The 24,568-nt window shown below is 45.5% G+C and overlaps 1 protein-coding gene across 3 annotated transcripts in view; it reads right to left on the reverse strand.

Annotated features, from left to right (window-relative positions):
- Positions 1-22,927, reverse strand: part of RIPOR2 (RHO family interacting cell polarization regulator 2) — a 231,532-nt gene extending 208,605 nt beyond the window's left edge. For 2 of the 3 annotated variants that reach the window (XM_040353814.1, XM_040353811.1), the window contains exon 1: positions 22,608-22,927. In XM_040353814.1, the coding sequence (XP_040209748.1) occupies positions 22,608-22,680 (73 nt within the window). In that variant the 5' untranslated portion in view covers positions 22,681-22,927. The remainder of the gene's footprint in view (positions 1-22,607) is intronic. The other variant, XM_040353813.1, reaches the window with a different exon arrangement.
- Positions 22,928-24,568: the final 1,641 nt, after the last annotated feature.

Here is a 24,568-nt window from a genome sequence, read left to right on the forward strand (position 1 = left end):
TAAAACTACAAAAATTCTGTACAATACAATGATGTACAGTGCATAGCCCGGGTCGGGAGAGCTGGTCGTAAGTCTGAGCAAGGAGTAATCGGTATCTTGTCAGGGATCATTCATACCACACAGAACCATTGCTGTGCATTGAACATGCATGACTGTAAGGCTGAACTATGGAGAACTAAAAAAAAAAAAAAAAAATATACACCCTTACAGTTGGCCTTCACCCAAACTGCAAAGGTTACATGATTGTTTTTGCCTATGGTCCCAGGAAATTTGCCTATGGTCCCAGGAAATTACAGTTTTACTGACCGTATCTCTCCCAGGCAGCCATGTTCACCTCTTCACTCTGATGCTCCAGGTTGTGGGCAGGTCTTCAGTGTTCTCACTTACGACAATGTACATGGTGACATCACAGCTGCCACCGCACCAAAGAGAAGAGGCTTTGGGGGAATGGTTCATGGGAAGAAACAGCCAGTGGGAGCAAGGGATCGGGTAAGTGAAAAGTCCCTTTTTCCTGATACCCTAGACCAGGGACCAGCGAACCTCCAGATGTTGCAAAACTACAAATCCCACCATGCCTCTGGGTGTCATGCTAGTGGCTGTGAGAGTCTTGCTATGCCTCATGGGATTTGTAGTTCTGCAACAGCTGGAGGTCCGCTAATTGCATATTCCCGCCCTAGACAAACAGCCATTTAACCTTCAGGCCTCACACACTGGACGTTAAAATAATGTTATAAAACTGCCAGTAGCTTTACAGTGAGTTTTTCAGATTTTTTTCCAACGTTTTTGCAATATCGTTTTTTAGCGTTTTTCCACGTTAGCATTTTATTTTTTAAGAATTTTTTTTCTTTTTCAATGGATCAAAAACAAAAAAAAAAACGCTGGTGAACGTCAGTTTTGAAAGTTTCAGCATTAGAGCATTTTTACAGCTGAAAAAAGTCTCTCAGAACCCACTAGTTGTTTTTTTTTTTATTTAACTGCTCAAAAACGCCACTGCCCAAAACTGCCGATAACAGCCTATGGGCTGGATTCACGTAGATCGGCGCATTTTTACGGTAGCGTATCGTATTTACGCTACGCCGCCTTAAATCAGAGAGGCAAGTGCTGTATTCACAAAGCACTTGCCTCCTAACTTACGGCGGCGTAGCGTAAATGGGGCCGGCGTAAGCACGCCAAATTCAAATGAGGATGAGGGGGGCGTGTTTTATGTAAATGATTGGTGACCCGACGCGATTGACGTTTTTTACGAACGGCGCATGCGCCGTCTGTGTACATATCCCAGTGTGCATTGCTCCAAAGTACGCCGCAAGGACGTATTGGTTTCGACGTGAATGTAAATTACGTCCAGCCCCATTCACAGACGACTTGCGCAAACAACGTAAAATTTTCAAATTTCGACGCAGGAACGACGGCCATACTTAACATTGGCTACGCCATCTAGGGGGCAGCTTTATCTTTACGCCGGCGTACCTCTTACGGAAACGGCGTATCTTTACTGCGACGGGCAAGCATACGTTCGTGAATCGGAGTATCTAGTCATTTACATATTATACGCCAAAATCAATGGAAGCGCCACCTAGCGGCCAGCGGAAAAATTGCACCCTAAGATACGACGGCGCAGGCTGTCGTATCTTAGCTAGGTTTAAGTGTATCTCAGTTTGAGCATACACTTAAACTTACGATGGCTTAGATTCCGAGTTACGTCAGCGTATCTACTGATACGCCGGCGTAACTCTTTGTGAATCCAGCCCTATGTGTGCATGGACACATAGGATAACATGATGGAGAGTTTAAATGACTGTAGAAAAAAAAAACACAAAAAAAAAAAAAAAAAACACATCTACTGACAAAAACAGTAGCTGTAAAAACGTCCAGTGTGCATGAGGCCTTAAAGTGCAAGGGGAGCCCCACTAGAAGAGGATTTTTGTCAGTTCGCCAGAGTTCAGCTAAAAGCAGCCAATTCATTTGAATGGGCCTAAGACAATACAACAAGCCTGCAATACTTTTTGTATTGTAGCCCACCACAATGCATGCAGGCACATTTGGAAGGCGTGTTGGGACTGCTATTCACAATGTATCACACCACAGCTCAATACGATTATAGCACTGGTAACAAAGTGTTACCGCAGAATACTGGTATGAATGAGACCTTAATGTGGTTGACAAGTCAATAAACTCCCAGCTTTAACATACTATATGTTGGAGCAGTGTATGGCATTGCTGATTAATGTAACCCTCCTATCTTTGTAAATGGAGAAAGGATGGGCTTGTCAGTGGGATGGGACTGCATGTTATCTGTATTTCATTATGACACCAAAAGGCATCAAGCGTTCCACACACTAATGCGTCCCTAAATCCATGAAAAGCTCTCAATAGTTTTAAACAAACATCCTGTCCATTCTCACCCCTGATCTTCGGGCACATTAAATTATACTGAGATCATGTCTGCTACACAGAGGCCCAGGATTTTTTTTTTTCTCTGAGCTATCTTGTTTTGTTAATTCGGTGGAAAATGCCAGATAATGCGCCCTCGTTCGTTCCATAATTAGGCAGGCATTAAAGCTACCACTGTGCCATTGTTTTGATAGTGCTACCTATAAATTATTCAGTGTATTGAAGTGCAATCTGCCGTGGCATTTTCTTGCAGGGCACAAATAATGCAGCAAGCGCAAAACGTTTAGCGGCATCCGATTACACGTCTGCAGAGCTTCAAGCGAAAGGATCCCAAAATGCAGTTGTCTTGCAAACTGATTTCAATGATCCATTGCTGAACACGACGATTAAAAAAACTTTAGATGTCAGTAACAGCTGTTAAACAAAAATTGTTGTTGGCATGCAGTCTATGGAATGGCATAGCATTTGATGGGCGTGTGCAGAAAGGAATTTGGTATTGTGGATATTGTTTTATGGAAAATGTGCTCTATGACATTGAACATACCAATCATTCTTACATTTAAATTAAGGGAATAACTTAGCACTTTAATATACACACCAGTATCGTAATACAAACATTGGTTGGCTATAGAAACAGCTGAAGTCTTTTCGTTTGGATGTACATGAACCAACTAAAGCAATGTATGGAATGAATACCGTGCTTGAATTACACAAGGAGACATCAGCAAGTAGCTACAAAATGTATTTTGGAGATTTTTGCAATGATTCAACGAGGTCTATTCAGGATAATGCAACCTGATCCAGCTTTAACAACCATTGAGTTGGGTGGCAATTAATGCTGAATTTACAAAAGGGGCTCCATGAATAGCCTCCATAGTCCAGAGCCATGGGAAATGGTCTGAGGATCTCTTGCATGTCTGATTCTGTCTATCAGAAGTTAGAAAGAATATATTAGGACTGGCGAGCTTTTCAATATTTTTTGTTAATCTGTTAAATTAACTCGGCCCGATTAGAGCAAAATCTCCAAAGAAAATTGATGCTTTCATTCACCAAGCACAAAGAATTTTTCTTAGCTACACCAAAGATAAAGAAAAGGCTTTTGTGGGTGTGATGGAAAATACAGGCAGAATTCGGGCCATGAAACAAGGAAACCAAAAGTTCTAAAATGTACATTGTGATTAATAAGGAAGTTATTACAACTCTGCGCGGTCCAAGTGTACTCATCTCAGAGTCAGACTAAAAGGGCTTGTTGCCATCAGATTCTTGATCATGAATTTGCAACCATTTCCAGTGATGGCAAATGTGTGGACAGAATAAAAGTTAATTGCAGATAAAGAAAAACAAGTACCATATATACTCGAGTATAAGCCGAATTTTCAGCACTTTTTTTGTGCTGAAAATGCCCCCTCGGCTTATACTCGAGTCACCTTTTTGCGCCCGATCTCCTGGACTTTGGGGACCCGGTACCGGCCGGCGGTCCCCTGGACCCCAAACGTGGCACCCATGTAGCCCCACTCATCCTCTACAAGTAAAGTTTGTTGTCCTGGGGCGACCCAGGGCCGGGGGCACCCCCTTCTATATACTCCCATGTTAAACGGAAGTCTAGTCATGGACACAGCGAGCCACGGATACAGCGAGGCATGCACATGGACACCCTAGGCTTATACTCGAGTCAATACGTTTTCCCCCATTTTTTTTGTGGTAAAATTAAGTGCCTCTGCTTATATTCGGGTCGGCTTATACCTCGAGTATATACAGTATATGCTAGCTCAAGTTTTTTTACTGTCCAGAAGTTATTTTTTTAAGCACTTAGAAGGTACATGCGTTTGAACATGATTACTTCAGGAAGAGTCAATTCTCTAGTACAGGAAAGAACTTCACCCTCTGCATTTTACCCCCTTTTACTTTTTACCTGGGTTATGCTCAAGCAACATACTCGTATGCCCAGTGTTATCCTGCTGTAACCTGTCAAATGCTTGGTCCCATGCCAACATCTTTGCGTTATTGGGGGCTAAGTTTTTCCTAGAAGTGAGCCCCTGATAATGCACCGCTGGGTCCTTCTCTTATTAGCTGCCTAACATTGCCAGATTAAAGGGGTTGCAAACCCTTGTGTTTTTTCACCTCATGCATCCTATGCATGAGGGTGAAAAAACACCTGGCAGCCCCCCCAGCCCCCCCGTCTTACTTAAGAAGATGATTTTCACCGCTCCAGGTGAGCCCTATAGACAATCAGGGACGGTCAGATTACCAAGGTGCTGGCAATGCACGTAGCAGTAGCAATAGGAGGAAGGAGATGGACAGCCGCACTCCGAAATAACTTTTCAAAAAAGTTGTCTTTTATTTTCAAGCAGGAACATGCATAATCACCACAACCATAAACCAGGACAGCTGACTAGTTTCGCACTCTTGCTAGTGCTTAATCATGCCCCTGTCTTACTTACCTGATCCCTGCATTTCTCTCAGCGGTGACGCACTCTCCCTCTCTCCATGTGGTCCCGGCTCTTGGCTCCCGCCAATCAAATTCAATGACGGGGTCGCCGGGGCCAAGTCCGGCATTCGTGCCTATGGACGCAAATGCTGGACTCAGGAGCGCGCCCGCAAGGTAACTCCCCCGGGGAGAGCACTTCTTCTAGGGGGGTCATCTTATGCGGGGAGGAGCTGCGAGAGCCGCTGGGGACTCCAGAAGACAGTGATTGAGGCAATTTCAAAAATATGCTGCAGGGCACAGTTTGTTATATAGGATTTATATGGTACTAACAGTTTGTATAGTGATTTTACAATACAATACAAAGGGAGACAAGCTGTGTCAAAGCGAGCTGTGACATGGGCATGCCCAGCCTATCTGATGCACCAACTGTGCCCCAAAGGACAACACTATCAAGAAGTTTGTGATCAGAAACATAGTTGAGGCTGCAGCTGTCAGGGATATGTCTGATGCTAGTTTTTTTCCGATTCATATGCACTGCCTAAGCTTTATGTGAAACTGCACTACTGTATTAGCTGTGCCATTCACAGCAAGGTGGTCAGAAACTGCTCTCATGAGGCACGCAAAGATGCACCACCACCAAGAGCAGCTGCCAAACCATTGTAAAGAAATCTGCTCAACTGTCTTGCCCAATAAACTGTAAAAAAATAAATAAAAAAAAATTAAAAGTTGAATACTGCACCATGGTGTCTAAATTCAACACTGCAAGCTTTGTCGGTTTCTATTACTGCACGTGACAATGTGAAAATGGGCTGGTTTACCGCAAGCCTGATTTTTAACAATGCTATTTTAATTACCAATACAAATGTGGAGTTATGTCATAGATAGTTGAAGACAAAAAGGAATGCAAATAAGCAACATATTACAAGGAAAAGGTGTTGGTATGAGCCATTTTCTGTACAAGCATCATGTAGCACAGTGGTCCCTGCCGAATTTTTAGGTAAATCCAACCCGGCAGGCTGTGAACTGAGCTGGTTTTATAAAGACATGTCTCCCCCTTCTTGTGATGTTAGCCTAAGTACTTAATACATTTGCATGTCAAATTACACTTGTGCTTTGTGGGAAGGGATGCTTACAAATCCTCAATGCCTTGGGTTCTCTCAGGAGTTTGTAAGTGCTATAGATTCCAGACGACTGCTTAGCAACCAGAACAAGCAAAGGGAAGCAGCATGCAGCAGCCCACATCAGGTTTTGTGCAGCGGCCCACATCAAGTTTTGTGTTACTCTAAGTCGCAGACAAAGAGACTCATTTTCCAACATCGGCACAAGTAACTCGCAGACATCTTCAAGAGACAATTTAACCCCCGATCCCAAGGCACAGTGCAGAATGACATCACTCAGCTCACGTTACAAAAACAAGTGCACAGACATCCATTTATATTTAATGTCGCCACTCAATGGCCCTGTGCAATCGGGAAGACGTTCACTGTACCTTAATGTATATATGCACACAAACACGCACAGCTCAGATCGGTCACATAGGTCATCATTTAGGACATGCTGAAATATGTATGCACTTTCAAAGGAGGCTTACATTTGGAGACACACATACAGTAGAGTCTCACTCCTCTTCACTATTGCTATTTTTAACTTGTATGCGTAGTGGGGCCGATTCCGTAAGCAGTACAGGAGCAATGGTCGATGACAAGGAACAGAGCATCTACAAGAATGGCACAGATCTGCAAATCATGTGAATGTCCTGGTGCCTTTCCTACTGTTAATCCACAATGAGAGCTGCCACTTTTAAACCCAAGGCTCCAGTCACACACGTGTTTTAATGCGCATGTCGGAACATGCTAAAATGCATGCGTCAAAGGCAATGTTATACATTGAGCAGGGGCTGGCCGGCAACGTTGTACAGCCCAGAGGCCCACGGTGCAGCCATTTGGTCCCCTCCCGCTCTCCCTCTTTAGAGCCTCCTTCTGACCCCCATCCCAGGATGAAGCTCCAGTCCAGGTACCATCTGCTCACTGGTTGGGTCAAACTGGACAGCGCCTGCTGTAATGACTCCAGGTTCCCAACTGGCCAGCAGCTGCAGGGGAGAGCCGAGTGGCTAGGTCGGGGTTGGCCTGGGGAGGAGAGCCTTTGGTGGGGTAGGGGAGCCAGCCTCTGCTCCCACAGGGCATACATATACCATGGTGGCCTGTGCTCTGTCCTCATCCCACACTTGGACACCAGCAGGGACTTTTTACTCCTCTTCATCAGGAAGCCTTTAGGCATGTCTGCGGCCTTTTTAAAAAGGGGCATCAGAGTAGCCCGGGGGGAAATCGCCCCCTTACCCAGTCTACCCTTGAGAGCCTGTTCACATCTATTAGATTGTAAGCTCTCACGAGCAGGGCCATCCTAACCCTCTTGTTTGTGTAGCGCCGGGCTCCCAATGACAAGGGCGCTGCTATAAATTTAGGGGGCGTCTAAGCCATAGTTGGGCTCAGACTTCACAAACTCTATGTAAATTCACCTCTGTTCTGGCTGTGGTTGTGCTCGGTAGTAGTTTTCCCTTGTTGCCTGTAGGTGGTGTTACCACCTCAGTCCCAGTTGGAACTCGTGCGAACCATAGTGTGTTGAGTGACCCTTCTCAGTAGCAGCCCAGTGGGAGTGGTGCCCCGCTATACATGCTGGGAAGGGATACTTAAGGGGCAGACGCCGTTTTTCGGGGTCCTTCGCCTCGTGGCCCTCCTGGCATAAGGTGGGTGTGTGTGACTCCAGCCACCGGGACTACGTTGGTCAGAGGCTGTATGCCTATCAGGTAGGCCCAGCTATGCTGGCTGGGGCCTGTGGTTCTACAAAAGATCCCAAGCTGTCCATCCAAGAGGAGGAAGCTTCTTAGCGAAGGAAACCGGGGGAGGACCTGCCCTGGAGGAGACAAGCGAGGCAAGCTGATGTCTCAGTATAGGCCTGGTGACCTCGTTAAGGAAAGGGATCCACTATGCAATGAATATGAATATTTGTCTTACAGTCCGCCGGTTCGGCTTAAAGGCTCTTTTGCTGTAAGGCAGGAAGTTTGGGACTGAAATCCTGTGGCAGAGGATTCCTGACTATACATCCGGTGCTCTCAGACGGTCTGTGGCAGAGACTGTTTCTATACTGTCCGTGCATCATTTCGGCTGCTAGGCCATGTGAGAGGGGTCTATCCGGGTGAGCAATACCCACTCAGGAGTGAGTGGTGAATACTGGAACTTTGAATACTATCGTGCATTCTGTACCGCGTACCTGAACCTTCCCCCTTCTCTCTATACTTCCTTCACAAGTTTTATGCAGCAAAAATAAAACCTACATTTGAAGGGTTTACATCTTGTGTGGACATTGCAATTTCTACAGACTTTCTTCCCATAGACAACGAACTAAGAGGTAACGTGCAGAAACCCAAAATCTAAACCAGCAGCTCCTACGGGGGTAGTGCTACATTTGGAAATTGTATTGTAATGATACGGTCTCCCTTTGTATTGTAAAAATCACTATACAAACTGTTGGTACCATATAAATCCTATATAACAAACTGTGCCCTGCAGCATATTTTTGAAATTGCCTCAGGTCCAATTTTTGTCCAGTTTCCTGCATCCTAAAGTATATAGAAAATCAGTGGTAATGCGTTGGTCCCCAATTAACACCTTAATTTCTTGATTTCCAGAGTGAAAGAGACCTAGAATTTAAATAAAGCAATGCATTCTGGTTTTACATATACTTAAATACAAACAACTCCACAACACCCGGCTCTTTATACTAAAAAACTAAATAAATAAAAAAACACATGTACTATTTGAGGTGAAGTTATAAACCCTTCATTTTTGTCGTTTTAAAAAGTAATTTGTCAATCCGAGGCAGAAGTTGAATTTCCCGTTGCCTGGGTAATAAAAGTACTGCCTAATGCCACCTTCACACCGGATCGGAGGACGTTGCCCCGCATCCCAATGATACCGTGTGAAAGGCCTGAAAACAGTGAGTAGTACACCAAGTCAATGTTCACACAACATGTGCTGCAGACTAATACAAAGTGTACAATATGCTTGAAAAGGACGGATGGCTGGGTTAACAGAGGGGGACTCAAGCGTTTCTAAATCGCTTCAGTTTTAGTCAGAATACAAATGGCTATTTATTCAAATCTTGGCTAGACCTTTTTCCTGACTTTACACTCAAAGCAGAAGTTGCGCTCATTTGTTTGAGAAGTTATAGAAAACACACGTGTTGAATTTTAAACAAACCATCATAATGGCCTCGGCTACCCACAGTATATCTATGTGAAACCTAATCTACTCTGAGGCTGGATATACACAACCCAATAAAAGCAGGCAAGCTATGCTTGTGACACCCAGGCCAAGAATATGTACAGTAACTAGTGTCCATTAACTCTATGCACTGCATTCCTTCTTCAGCTGTGGGTTCCTCTGATGTACAAGTTGGTCAAGGACAGGCAGATGTCAGAATGAGAAAGCCACGAAGTGTGACAAGTACATGTTCTTGTACAAACTTCCACACCAAAGACCGTGCCTGGGGCAGATGCTGCCCGAAGTGGCCATTTTTTGCCTCCCACAGCAAAAATGGTGCCTTAGTTGGCAGTAGAAATGCATGTGTACCCACACATGGAGTGCAATGGAGCCTGCTGGTGTCACCGAACAAAAGTTTCTGCCCCGCCACACAGGCAGGTGAAATGGTCAGCAGTGCCGAGCACAATAGCGCTAAACATACACTGTTATCAGGCTCTAAAACACTGAAGAAGCTTGGCTGCTCTGGCTGTCTGTGGTACAGGCAATGAGCCCAGTAATGCAGAGCCTGTGGCTTATCATTCTTATTACTGAGCTGCACTGAAGGTGGAGGGTTCTGTATGGACCCTCCACCCTCAGTGTGGTCCCCCACCCTGTCTCCATGGTCCCCCACCCTGTCTCCATGAATGCAGGCCTCAGGCAGCTGCCTCTGTTGGCCCTGTTAGTGGCATGGCCATGTGCACACATGTCCGGTGCCAATTTCCCCTCAGTTTTCACTGCGAATTTCCAAAGCAGTTATTCTGATGTGATTTATATGCGATTCAGATGCAAATTTTTAAAGCCTGCAGCCACCGGTGTCTTTAATAGGGGTTGTGAAGGAAAACATTTACCTTAGTGCAGTCCTCCTTCACTTACCTCATCCTTCGATTTTGCTTTTAAATGTCTTTATTTCTTCTGAGAAATCCTCACTTCCTGTTCTTCTGCCTGTAACAACACCGTAATGCGAGGCTTTCTTCCTGGTGTGGAAAAAGCCTCTTGAGGGGGTGAGCAGGAGTGTCAGGACGCCCACTAACTCACAGCTCCTTTCTATCTGCAAAGTAGAGAGTGTCCTGACTTGCCTGCTCGCCCCATCCCCCCTCAAGAGGCTTTCTCCACACCAGGGAGAAAGCCTTGCATTACGGTGTTGAGTTATAGACAGAAGAACAGGAAGTGAGCATTTCTCAGAAGAAATAAGGACATTTAAAAGCAAAATTGAAGGATGAGGTAAGTGAAGGAGGACTGCACTAAGGTAAAGGAATCTATTTAGGGGGAAAAAAAAAAATTGCTTTACAACCCCTTTAAGATCAGCTGGTTAAGGACCAGGAAGCTGGTCGTCACGTCCTAAACAGATGACTCATTTTTCAGTGGGGTTCCCCACTGACAGCGAATGTAATAAAAAAAACACACACGCCCTGCCTGCAGACCCCCACAGCCATGGGTGTAGGAACCCTTACAAATCTGGGGGGGGGGGGGCAGCATTTTTACTCGCCAGGTATATTCTTATTCAGTAAACTGGGAGTTGTTTATAACGTGTATGTTATTTTGAAGTAGGTGTTCGGAAGCTGAATGTGCCGACATTTTTCAGCGTAATCAGCAGCAGGGGCGTACCTAGAGCATTTGGCACCCGGGGCAACTCCTATATCTGGCACCCCCCCCCCCCAACTTTAAAATGTAAAAACACCCCACTGTGCCCTCTGCACCCTTCAGTCTCTCTGTCACTACTGTGTAACCCCTCTCCACAACTGGACCCCTTAACATTATTAAACCCTCTGGACCCATTTACATTACTAAACCCTCTGGACCCCTTTACATTACACAGCACCCAGCACCTCTGGACCCCTTTACATTACAAAACCCCCTGCACCCCTTTCCATTACACAGCACCCTGGACCCCTTTCCATTACACAGCACCCTGGACCCCTTTCCATTACACAGCACCCTGGACCCCTTTCCATTACACAGCACCCTGGACCTTCTGGAACCCCTTACATTACACAGCACCCTGCACCTCCTGGACCCCTTTACATTACACAGCACTCTGCACCCCTTTACATTACACAGCACCCTGCTCCTCCTGGACCCCTTTACATTACACAGCACCCTGCACCTTCTGGAACCCCTTACATTACACAGTACCCTGCACCTCCTGGACCCCTTTACATTACACAGCACTCTGCACCCCTTTACATTACACAGCACCCTGCTCCTCCTGGACCCCTTTACATTACACAGCACCCTGCACCTTCTGGACCCCCTTACATTACACAGTACCCTGCACCTCCTGGACCCCTTTACATTACACAGCACCCTGCAACTCTGGATCCCTTTACATTACTAAACCCTCTGGATCCATTTACATTACTAAACCCTCTGGATCCATTTACATTACTAAACCCTCTGGATCCATTTACATTACTAAACCCTCTGGATCCATTTACATTACTAAACCCTCTGGGCCCATTTACATTACACAGCACCTCTGGACCCCTTTACATTACAAACCCCCTACACCTCCTGGACCCCTTTAAATTACACAGCACCCTAAAACTCTGTACCCCTTTACATTACACAGCACTCTGGACCCCTTTACATCACACAGCACCCTGCACCTCTGGACTCCTTTACATTACACAGCACTCTGCACCTCTGGACCCTTTACATTACACAGCACCCTGAATCTCTGGATACCTTTACATTACACAGCACCCTGCACCTCTGGACCCCTTTGCATTACACAGCACCCTGCACCTCTGGATCCCTTTACATTACACAGCACCCTGAATCTCTGGATCCCTTTACATTACACAGCACCCTGAAATCTTTGGGTTCACACGCGTGTCCTGGAGTTTGTTGCAGTGTTGGGGTATACGCAGTTTTTCTGCATTTTATCCCCATTTTTAGCTGCAGTGCCACAGACTTCTATTAGCTTGTGTAATTTTACTGTGTTTTCTGAAAGCTCACCAAAGACGCAGTAAAGGGGACGTTTAGTGTGCTTTCAGAAAATGTTGCAAAAATGTGTAACCCAATAGAAGTCTGTGGGACTGTAGTGAAAATTGAAGTAAATGCAGGAAAACTGTGTATACACCAGCACTGCAACTGAACCACAGTGCATCAGTGTGATCCCACTTGAGTGCTGGTTCATATATATGCGATGCAGGAATCAGTGCGATTCCTGCATTGCATGTTGCTTGGCGGCCGTTCACGCTGTCCTTTGCAAACTGCTACGGGTGTCAATATAAATTAATGGCACCCCCAGATCAGTTGGCAGATCACAGTGAGAACTGTGAAATGGTGCAGGAATCGGATTGCATAGGTATAAACACCCATCCAATCCGATTCCAGCGCAGACCAAAAAAAGGTTTTGGTGCAAATGCGATTTCAGCCATACAGTTTGTATGGCTGAATTGGCATCGCACAGACATCGCATGTGATATGCACAGAAATGCGGTGCGAATCACATGCAATGTCTATGATCACGCTAGTGAAAAGCCTGGCTAAAAGGAACATGATGTGGCCACCTATCAGCATAGAGTTAATGACAGGCTCTGCTAGAGGACAACAGAGGAAAGAGGGGGAGTGAAGGATTTGGGGGAGAAAGAGAGGGCAGAGTCTGGAAACAGTTACAGTGCTGATAACTCACTTTATGTTCCCAGGATGATCATGTCTCACACAAGTTCAGTCGGTGGCTCTTTAGCTGTCGGCTACTTGTTTAAAGTGGAAGTAAACCTTCCTATCGTGTTCAGACAAGGAAGCTGCCATCTTGGCCTTTGTTTAATCTACAACTGCTATGATGCTGCACATGTGATCAGTTATGACACCAGCCATTGGTTGGTTTGACAGTTTGGTTGAGAGCACAACCAATGGGAGGGTTACATTTCCGGCACGTGCCAGAAATGTAATCGTTTTTTCAAACTGTTAATGGATGGGTTTACTTCCGCTTTAAGTGTTCCTGCCCACACGTTCCTTTCAGACACAGCTGAGCACGGGCTGCACGGAGCATGGACAGGACACAGAGGGGAGGGAGGAGGCAGAGCTGATGCAGACTCTTCCATTCCTGTAGAGGGGGGGGGGGGGGCTGTACTCACTGAGTTGTTAGAATTTAACAGAGAGTGAGGTGCACAGTAGTGTGTCAGTCTGCCTGAGCTCTCCCTGCGCTCTCAGCATATCGCATCGCCCCTGAACTACCAAGCCCGCTCTCACCGTTTCATACAGGGGAGGATGGGGGAGCCGCCTGACACCCCCCTAATGTGTGGCACCTGGTGCGGCCCGCCCCTTAGTAAGTACGCCTCTGATCAGTAGTGCTCCAAGTCCTCCTAACCTGGGGGGGATTTGACCATACCTGTCCCCCCCGCATTATTTCCTGGGGGGGATGCGCCCCCCCCCGTCCCTACGCCCACAGCTACCAGCCAGGGTTGTGGGAAAGAGACCCCATGTCCCCATCAACATGAGGACAAGGTGCTTTGGGGTGGGGTGGACAACGAGCTCCCCCCCCGTCGCGTAAGCCGCGTCACGACTGGCGAAAGGAGCCGAACGGCGATGCGCAGGCGCAGTATAGCGCCGACTCGCCGTTCGGCTCCTTTCGCCAATCGTGACGCGGCTTACGCGACGGGGGGAGCTCGTTTTTTTTGTCAAAACGTCAATCACCGCCATGTTAGGAACGCCCACTCCCGCGGGACTCGCAACCCGGAGGACACGGGTGAATAGCTGTACCCAGGTATGTACAGCAGCAAAAAAAAAATTAAAGGCATAATCGTATTGTAATGTGGGGGGGCAGTGTAATAGGGGAAAGTCATTTTTAGGGTGAACCACCGCTTTAAGGTTATTTATTTATGTAAATATTTTAATTATTTATTTAACTATTTACCTTTTGAAACCAATAATAAACACTCGCGGCCTTTATCATCCAACAAGTTGTCTGTTGTTTCTTATTTAAAGTATTAAGGGTATGTTCCATCTGCTTTCCCAGGAGAGGGATACAAAATTTGGTTTGGGTACAACGTTGCATAATCACACAATTACCAGTTAGTGCAGTGCTAAATAGCAAATAATGGCCTGGTCGTGAAGGGGGTAATATTTTCTGGAGCTCAAGTGGTTAATGTGCGTTGGACTGCTCTACAAGGCAGTTCTGGTCAGAATGAACAGCACTGCAATGCAGTAACGCGCGCATGCTCTGTTTTACAGAGATGTGAGAGGGCCTTAAAAACACAGGTTTTTGGGCACTACAATGTTTTCAGAAATAAATTCAGAAAATAAATGTCTCCTGACTGGTACATTTAATAAAAGGTTGGCACATATCACTTCATAGTGCATTCTTTTATTCCAGCCGCTTTATACAGGAACACAGTACACATTTTGATTCATATCCAAAAACAGCACACAGGTGTGTCCATTTCCGCTTCCTGCTGGGGAGTTCTATAGGCCAGAACAGAAAGTAGACCTCACAACGATTCGTGGTTTACTTGTTGCCTAGATATCATAACAGTCCTCAGACCGCCTTGTGTAGAGTGACACATGAAAAACCCACTGTGGTCAGAATGTAAGTTCCTGTCAACCGCACCCAGAGTAAAATAGGCACGAGTTCTCCCAAAACAGCTAAACACAAACAGAGCAAAACATTACTACAACGTATCATTCTAATTTAAAAGTTCCTAAAAAATGCTTGCTATGGTTTTAACCCCCCTAATAAATAAATTGCAAGTCCTTATTGCCTATTAATGTAATAGGACATCACTATCCTGTCATGGATGAGCTATACTGTGTAAAGACTCATTCACTGCAGATGTGTTGCTCAATACAAAGACACTGAGAATACAATTATTTTCTGTGTACACTCTTCACTTAAAGGGGTTGTAAAGGTTTGTTTTTTATTTTCTAAATAGGTTCCTTTAAGCTAGTGCATTGTTGGTTCACTTACCTTTTCCTTCAATTTCCCTTCTAATTTTTTTTCCCTTTGTCTGAATTTCTCACGTCCTGTTTCTCCTCAGAAAGCTTGCCCCTATCATCTGGCTGGGGGTTAGTCAGCCAGAACAGCTTACCGAGGAGAAACAGGAAGTGAGAAATTCAGACAAAGAAAACAAAAGAAAAACAATTTTTTAGAAGGGAAATCGAAGGAAAAGGTTAGTGAACCAACAATGCACTAGCTTAACCAATTCCATACCAGGCACTTGCGCACCTTCCTGCCCAAGCCAATTTTCAGCACTGTCACAGTTTGAATGACAATTGCGCGGTCATGCTACACTGTACCCAAATGAAATTTTTATCATTTTATTACCACAAATAGAGCTTTCTTTTGGTGGTATTTGATCACCTCTGCGATTTTTATTTTTTGCGCAACAACTAAAAAAAGACAGAAATTTTGGAAAAAAATTAAGTTTTTATTTTTTTAAGTTTTCTTCTTCAATTATGGGCACCGATATGACGGCACCGATGAGGTGGCACTGGTAGGGGGCACTCATAGGCGGCACTGATGGGCACTCATAGGTGGCACTGGGCATAGATGGGCACTAAGAGGTGGCACTGATGGTATTGCTGGGCATCATTCCAGCCAGTGCCTATGTTGCCAGTCAGTGCCCATTTGTGGGGACTGATTGGCATCAATTGTGTTCATTTTTTTTTTTTTTTTTGGCGGTTTTTTTTTTTTTCCTGCTTTATTGAGCATTGGGGGGCACTCCCTAGTGGTCCAGTGTTGGCATCCGAGGGGGGGGGCTGCACTGATAAACAATCAGCGCAAACCCCCCCCCCCTGTCAGGAGAGCCGCCGATCGGCTCTCCTCTACTCGCGTCTCTCAGACGCGAGTGAGGAAGAGCCAATCAACGGCTCTTCCTGTTTACATCGTGATCAGCCGTGGTTGGACACGGCTGATCATGTGGTAAAGAGCCTCGGCCAGAGACTCTTTACCGAGATCGGAGATGCAGGGTGTCAGACTGACACCCCGTATCACTGATCGCTGCGCGCCCCCCAGGGGCGCGCGCCGGCATGAAATCCTGCAATAGACGTCCAGTCAGGTTTTCACAACCACTTCCCGGACGTCAATTGTCCATTGACAGGGCAGGAAGTGGTTAAAAAGGAACCTATTTAGAAAATAAACAAACCTTTACAACCCCTTTAATACATGTGCATTGCTGCACACTGAATTTTTATACAACACAGTAAACACTTTATAACACATTGGGGGTTATTTACTAAAGGCAAATCCACTTTGCACTACAAGTGCACTTGGAAGTGCAGTCGCTGTAGATCCGAGGGGGACGTGCAAGGAAAATAAACAGCATTTTTGCTTGCACATGATTGGATGATAAAATCAGCAGAGCTTCCTTTCAGATCTTCAGGGACTGCACTTCCAAGTGCACTTGCCTTTAGTAAATCAACCCCCAATGTGCTTATCAAAATGCACAAAAAACATAAAATATCACCTTACCTACTGAAAATGCTGGTTGCCTGGCTGTCAAGCCAACAAAGGTCTCCACATTTGAGTTACTGATCAAGAACTAGTGTAAGTAGCTCACAATTTCTGCCTTTACAGTCAACTTGCTCTATATTAGTGTGTTAGTAGAGGAACTAAAAAAAAAAACAGTTAGGCAACTATCATTTTTAAAGAGGAAGTAAACTTCCTTTAGCCCCCTTTTACACTGGAGCGCTTTTCAGGCGTTTTGTGCACTAAAAATAGCGCTTGTAAAGCAACAGAAAACTGCCTCTCATGCCTCCCCAGTATGAAAGCCCGAGTGCTTTACCACGGGGGGGGCGGTGCGCTTGCATGACGGGAAAAAAAAAGTCCTGCAAGCAGCATCTTTCGGGTGGTGCGTGAGTGGTGTATACACCTTTTCTCCACTGTCCTTACCATTGAAATCAATGGGCAGTGCTGCCAAAGTGCCTGCAAAGCACTTCAGCAGCGGCACTTTGCAGGCGCTTTAAACCCTTTATTCGGCCACTAGTGGGGGTTAAACTTCCCAGTGTGAAAATAGCCTTACTGACTTTTACCTATAGGCAGTGGCGGTGCCTCCATAGTGGGCACAGGAGCACCGCCCCCTCTCTCCTGCACCCGTCACTCAACAATAGATAGATTCATGCATTGCATCTATTGTCGCCGCTGCCTGTGGGCTCTAATCGGCTTCCAAATGGTTAAACAGCAGGAATCGCTTCCCTAGCACTGACCCACCTCTCAGCCCATCAGGTTCACCAGGTCTGGTTACCGGTCACCTGATTGGCTGAAGCGGCAGGCTTGGAAGGACGAGAGGAGGATCAGGTGGGAGAAGAGTCTTCCTCATCGAGGAAGAAATGGAGGACACTGCTCGCTGCCTGATGCCATCACCCGCACCCGAGACAAGGCAAGGGCCAGGCAGACAGCAGGCAACGTTTGGGGCACTGTGGCAACACTTGGGGCACACTGGCAGCATTGGGCACAGTGACAGCATTTGGTGTTTTTTGTTTTTCAAATTCTTTTCAGTTTGTTCGTGCCCCCCCCCCAAATTTTTTTTAGCACCAGCCGCCACTGCCTATAATAAGGGTTACCTATAGGTAGTGTAAATATCTCCTAAACGTGTGCCATTTAGGAGATATTTACATTACACAGCCAGTGACATCACTGGCACATGTGCTCCGAAGGAGGAAAGGCCACCCGTGTCCTTCCTTTAGAGCCCTGTGCCACGAATGGGGGCTCCCACGTGCATGTGCGGGAGTGACGTCATCGCGAATTCCATCCAGTCAGAGCCGGAGCCTGCGAACCCAGGAAGCAAGAAGGTGAAAATGGGAGCCCCTGCATTCCTGACATCGCAGCGCTGGAGCAGCGTAGTTTTAAGGCAAGTTTCACATAATGTGGTAGTACGCGATGCATACTAGCACATGATGACTTGACCTTGCAGGGAAAAAAATAAATAAAAAATCCATGGGTATACAACCGCTTTAAGATGAAGGCTCAGCAAAAGCCTTAGGTTGGTGCGTAAATCGCTACAAGAAGAGATTCTCCGACAACAGCCTACCACCACACAATTCCCATTGGATAATCCGATCGTGTGTACGAGGCTTTACAGGTTCATTTTGGAATGACTAACATTCGACGATTTCAATTGTAAAAAGGAGGCCCAGACATTACATTGTTCTGCGAGTTCTGCTTTAAATCCCAGGGTCTCGGGGTGCTCCTCTTGTGACGCCAGGTTATGAAGCATTATACTGTCTCCCTATCTCATTTACGGAAGGTGGTAGTAAAGAAAGAAAAGGTAGGCAGAATTTTATATATAAAAAAAAATAAAAAATCATCAATGCAGATAACATGCTTGCTCCCTTTACACAAACGCTTCATTTCCGATGCAGTCTCTGTACATGATTTCCACCCACATCCCAGCTATTTTTATAGAAATGTCTTCCCAAACACACTCCTTTCCTACAGAGCCTTCAAACAACCAGCAGTGCAAGCCTTTTGACCCATAATTCAAGATGGTGCTAAGAGATTTAGGCCCGATTCACATTGATGCCATTTGAAAAATCTCGCTATTTCACTTGAAGTAGCGCGATTTCTAAGTACCGTGTTTCCCCGAAAATAAGACACCGTCTTATATTTATTTCTCCTCCAGAAATCACACTATGGCTTATTTTCAGGGAATGTCTTATTTTTTTTACCGGCAAGTATGGTACAACAATCTACATTTATTCAACTATCCCCTGGTGTTTGTGTGGGGTGAGAGACTGTTGCTGGTCAGTGCTGGGGAGAAGCTTTACTTCTTCCCCTGAGTACAGAGCGTCCTTCTCACTTCACTGAGGAGACTTTTTACTTTCACTTTCACCTGACAGGGGGAGCTGACCTTACCGTATTTATGGGGCTGCCGACACCTCTCCGGTCACTTAGAGATACCGTGGAGCAGATAAGAAGGGCTGCACGACTTCTTTACAGCTCCTGAGCTCCGCACCAGTACAGTACGCCTATCACGTCTTGTTTTCCCACCCGCGCCGCTACGCATACGACACGCCATCACTACGTCTTATTTTCAGGGGGGGAGGTCTTATATTTCGATCTTGCGTCAAAATCCCGCTACGGCTTATTTTCGGAGTATGTCTTCTTTTCGGGGAAACACGGTAGCAAGGTCAGCGCGATTTCAGGCGCTACTTGATAGACATTTGTGTGGCTTCATGCACAGATGTCTATTGAAGTCGCACCCGAAATCGGCAAAACTAGTGCAGGAACTACTTTTGGAAATCGCAGTGGTGCCGCAAAAAAACGGTGTCGGAACAGCGCCATCGCCTCCAAAAGGCTGCGACTTGTCATGAGATTTGATCTCTCAAATCGCATGACAAATTAATCCAATGTGAACCTAGGCCCATTCACACCAAAAACTGCACATAACTGTGGTTTTGACTGCATGTCTACATGCATTTGAAGCGTGCTTGAATGCGTTTTGCGCTGCATTTGCAATGCGCATTTCTAGAAGTTTTTGGGCTTGGCCTAAAGGAGCACAGTGCAGTGCGCTTGAAGCACATTCCCTGCATTTACGGTGCAGAAAAATGCAGTATGCTCTACCTTTATTTTTAACCGCAACGATGTGAACCATGCCCATAGCATTACCTTGATTTTGGGCTGTCTATGCAGTTGGAGTGCAGTTCAAAATGCATCCAACTGCGTTCGGTGTGAAAGGGCCCTAAAAGACTTTGCACTGCTGACCTTCTTCTGAAAATGCTATTTTCCTGGCAGAGGTTACCAAGAAGCAAGCATTTTCAGGAGGTCAGCAAAGGAAGCCTTTTTATCTCTTCTTGCCATCTTTAATTATAGGTCAGGAGGCTGTCCGAATCATTAGCCAGGAACATGCATGCAGCAAGCAAATCAGAGCTCCTTATCTGTACACATAAAAGGTAAACATACATGACAGAAGTACCATGTGATCCGGATGCAGAGCATTTTTTTTTTATTATTAATGCATGCAAAAAAACTTTTAAGCTGGCCATACATTATACAATTTTCTTGTTCAATTTCCTTTAGGCCCTGTTCACACCTGAGCGATTTTCTACGTGAAGCCCCAACATGCTCAGCAAGGCAAATACCATTCACTTTAATGGCCCCTGTTTACATGAGCGTTCTATCGCCTCAAGCAAAGCACCCATCGCTCAAAAAAGTATATGAGCAGTGCCGATACTGACCTCCCTGGGGCCCCAAGCAAAATGACATGGCACATTAAAAATGAGAAGCGGGGGGGCGCTGACGACAGTGACATGTCACATTAAAGAAAGTTGAGAAGCGGGGGGAGGGGGTGTTCTGCTGTCGGAAGTGACATCTTACATTAAATTGAGAAGCAGGGGGTGCAGACTTTTTACCTCTTCTCCCATGCAGCCAGCGAGTTGAGAAGCGGGGTGAGGGGGCGAAAATTACTTCTCACCAGGCAGGGCCTCTAGTAATTTGGGGGGCCCTTCACAGGGCCCTAAGCGGCTTGCATAGTGAGCCTATGGGGCAGATCGGCCCTGTATATGAGCTTCCTTTTTTGGCAAATTACAAGCAGTTTTAGTCCACAGAATTCAATAGAAACGTCTGACTTGAGCTTTACAGCAAATTTTCTGCTCAAACAGCAGCTCTCCACCCCTGATTTCCTCTTCTAGTGCTTTCTATTGGCTAAGCAAAAATGCCTGAGGCCGAGTTCACACTTATGCGAATTGGATGCTGGTTTCTTCGCATGACCGGAGAGTGTGACCGGCTCTCAATGGAGCAGGTTCACAATTCTTCAGGGCGGCCGCAGAAAGGTTCTGTGCGTCTTTGGCTCCGTTTCAGGCAAAAATTCTGACCCAATTCCCCCCCCCCCCGAAAGGGTAAACGGGGACGCACCGGACCCCCTGCTGCAAGCCGTTCCACACATAGTGTAAACCCAGCCTGAAACGGTAAAATGCTTGTATCACGTCTCTTGTAAAAAATAAATATGCGCGTAATACACTTCTAAAAAGCTGCAAAAAACACCTGAAAAAAGCCAGTAAATCGCTACACTTAGGTGTCAACGGAGCCTTAGATTTACCTTCAACTATGTAGTACACAGGCCTGCCTGATTGCATACACAATTGAAAGTGTTTAGGTTTGACCTCCATATTATATGGTTTTGGTAAAGAAAAGTTTTAGAAAAAAATAAATAAAAAAATTGTATAATGTATTGCCAGCCTTATGTCCCGTACACACGACTTTTTTCGCTTAATAGTCGCAAGTAGAAATTAAATGGTTATTAAAGTCACGAAAATTCTCGTACGACAGAAAAAAAAAAAAAAAAAAACGGAAGTGATGTCATGTGTTGTAATGTATTTGTATTGTCGGACGACAAATGTACGGAACGAAACGAAAAATCGTACGAGAAACATTTTCGTGCATGTCCGATAAAATAATAAATTGGATGAACGGTCATGATCGGCTCTCGAAAGCGATCCGATTATAGCGCCGTGTGTACTGCCCATTAGTGAGGGTCAGTGTAATTCGGCCTATCGGACTAAAAATCGCACAGGGCATTCCCTCGCGATTCCTGATGTGAACCGGCTCTAAAAGAAGCGCTTGTACTTTTTTTTTTGAGCTTCATGCAACTCAGGTGTAATGTAAAGGAAATACAAGTGTCCAGCATTAGGCTGGGTTCACACTATTGCTTATAGGATGAGGGAGTTTCTTCACATCCAATATGCATGACAGGAGATCGTGACCGGCTCTCTATGGAGCCGGTTCACATATCTCTGGGATGGCCACGGAGCGACTTGCACAGGTGTCCTGTGCGTCTTTGGCTCAGTTTCAGGACCAAATTGGGCCCTGATTCGTACACACGATCCGAATATTGTACGCAGAATGTCGTCCGAGGAAGAATCGTCCGATAATGGGATCGTTAGTACAGGGCTGGACGAGCCGATCATTTTAGTTCATCCGATATTATTTTAATCGGACATGCACGAAAATTTTCCTCGTACGATACCAGATCATACGATTTTCGTTTGGTCAGTACAGTTGTCGTCCGAAAATACAACACAAATACATTACAACACATGACATCACTTCCGAGTTTTTTTTTCTGTCGTACGTGAATTTTCGTGACTTTATTACCCTATTCAATTTCTACTTGCGACTAGTAAACGAAAAAAGTCTGACGATCTGTCGTCGGATTTTCAGATCGTGTGTACGTGGCATAGGGATCGTCGTCCCTATTTGCACCTGTGCGATTTGTTGCACATTAAGAAATATCCTATGTGTGGGGCCTATTCATACCTAAGCAATGTGAGTATAGTGTGTTTTCAGCCCCACATACTTCAATAGCAGCACATGATACACACAAAAAAAAAAAGGCATGAAAATTCAGACGCAGTTAAGGATGGAGTATAAAGACTATGAACAATGGCCACCCACACCATCAGGAACAGAGTTCTGATATAAAACAGAGTTCTGATAGCAAATGCTTCCTACCCCAGTGTTATGTAAATGCACAGTAATAACAGACTGTGCTGTCCCCCTGCATACACATGGCTCTGCACATCCCTAGTACATATAGAAAGGTGTAGGTTACCTTCAGAGAGCACATCATCTGCCTCCTCCACCTCACTCAGGTGTGCACTGCTGGTGTCCTCCCCTGCAGACATCTTGACTATCAGAAGTAATGGGCCAGCTTCCCAGGCAGGATTTGTCTGATCACAGAAGGAGGAACTGAGTCTGCTGCTTCCTGACTACAGCAACATCCTCTCTACAAAGATGATGACATGCTCCAGCTCTGTGTGCATGAGAGGTAGGTACATGTGCTCAGAGAGAACCCCCCTGGGCAGGACTGGGAAGGTAATGTTCTCTGCACACAGGAAGTTCAGATTGATACCAGGACTGGGGGGATGTCATGTGCTATGCTGAGTTACATATACCCTCTATAGATACATTGTATGGGTACACTCAGTTATATTGGGAATGGTTACATATCAGGATGCTTTTTTATCTGCCTGGTACACACAATGAGATTATCGGACAAATTATTGTCTTTTTTTTTAAACGCTAATCTCATATTGAAAATGAAGAGTTTAATAAAGTTACGAAAATGCTCATACGACGAAGTGATGTAATGTGTATTTGTATTGTATAAAACAAAATGTGTATTAATTTTTTTTTTTTTTTTTTTTTAATACTTACCAGTAGGGATGAGCTCCGGCGTGTTCGCACAGTGCACGTGCAGCGCCCACCAGGAAGTCTGCACGGCGCTGCGCTAATCACAGGTAAGGATGAGCTCTGGCGTGTTCGCATGCTACACGTGTAGAGCCCGCCAGGAAGTGTGCACCACCAGGGAGACATTGTCCCGATGCTCGGCTGCAGAGATCGGGAAATGTCTCCCTGGCTGTGATTAGCGCAGCGCCGTGCACACTTCCTGGCGGGCTCTACACGTGTAGCATGCAAACACGCCAGAGCTCATCCTTAATCACAGGCAGGGAGACATTGTCCCAATGCTCGGCTGCAGAGATCGGTAAATGTCTCCCTGCCTGTGGTTAGTGCAGCGCAGCGCCGACTTCCTGGCGGGCTCTGCACGTGGACTGTGCGCACACGCCGGAGCTCATCCCTACTTACCAGAAATGGCTGTTACTAGGCAGATCTTCCTAATCTGCCGCTTCCGTGTCCGCGGTGCTCCTCGGTCTCATCCTCCTTGCGTTGTCTTCTGGGGAATGGGGCGCGCTGACTTCTGGGAACTGTGTGTCTCCCAGAAGTCAGCCGTCCATTCACAAAGCGACGCGCGCATGCGCAGTAGGAAACGGGCAGTGAAACCGCAAGGCTCCACTGCCTGTTTCCCTTAGTGAGGATGGCGGCGCCGGGACCTGCCCCAATCGATGGGTTGGCCTCGGGCGGCCGACATCGCGGGCAACCTGGACAGGTAAGTGTGCTTATTAAAAGTCAGCAGCTGCAGTGTTTGTAGCTGCTGACTTAAAAAGAAAATTAAAGCTGGACCTCGGCTTTAACTGACCATTGTGCGGTCGCGTGACACTGTACCTAAACATAATTTATGTCCTTTTTTTTCCCCCTACAAATAAAGCTTTCTTTGGTGATATTTGATTTTGATTTTTGCACTATAAAAAAAAGACCGACAATTTTGAAACGAAAATATTTTTTACTTTCTGCTATAAAACATATCCACTAAAAAAAATGTAAAAAAATCGAATTTCCTCATCAATTTAGGACATTATGTATTCTGCTACATATTTTTGGTAAACAAGATCCCAATAAGCGTATATTGGTTTGCACAAAAGTTATAGCGTCTACAAACTGTGGGATTTTTATATATATATATATATATATATATATATATATATATATATATATATATATATATATATATATATATATATATATATATATATATATTTTACTAGTGATGTCGGCAATCAGTGACTTATAGTGGGACGGCGACATTCAGACACTAAGACCCCTTTCACACTGAGGAGTTTTTCAGGCGGTACAGCGCTAAAAATAGCACTGCTATACCGCCTGAAAAACTCCTTC

Source organism: Rana temporaria, chromosome 5, assembly GCF_905171775.1.
Source record: "Rana temporaria chromosome 5, aRanTem1.1, whole genome shotgun sequence".
In the NCBI taxonomy this organism is placed as follows: domain Eukaryota; kingdom Metazoa; phylum Chordata; class Amphibia; order Anura; family Ranidae; genus Rana; species Rana temporaria.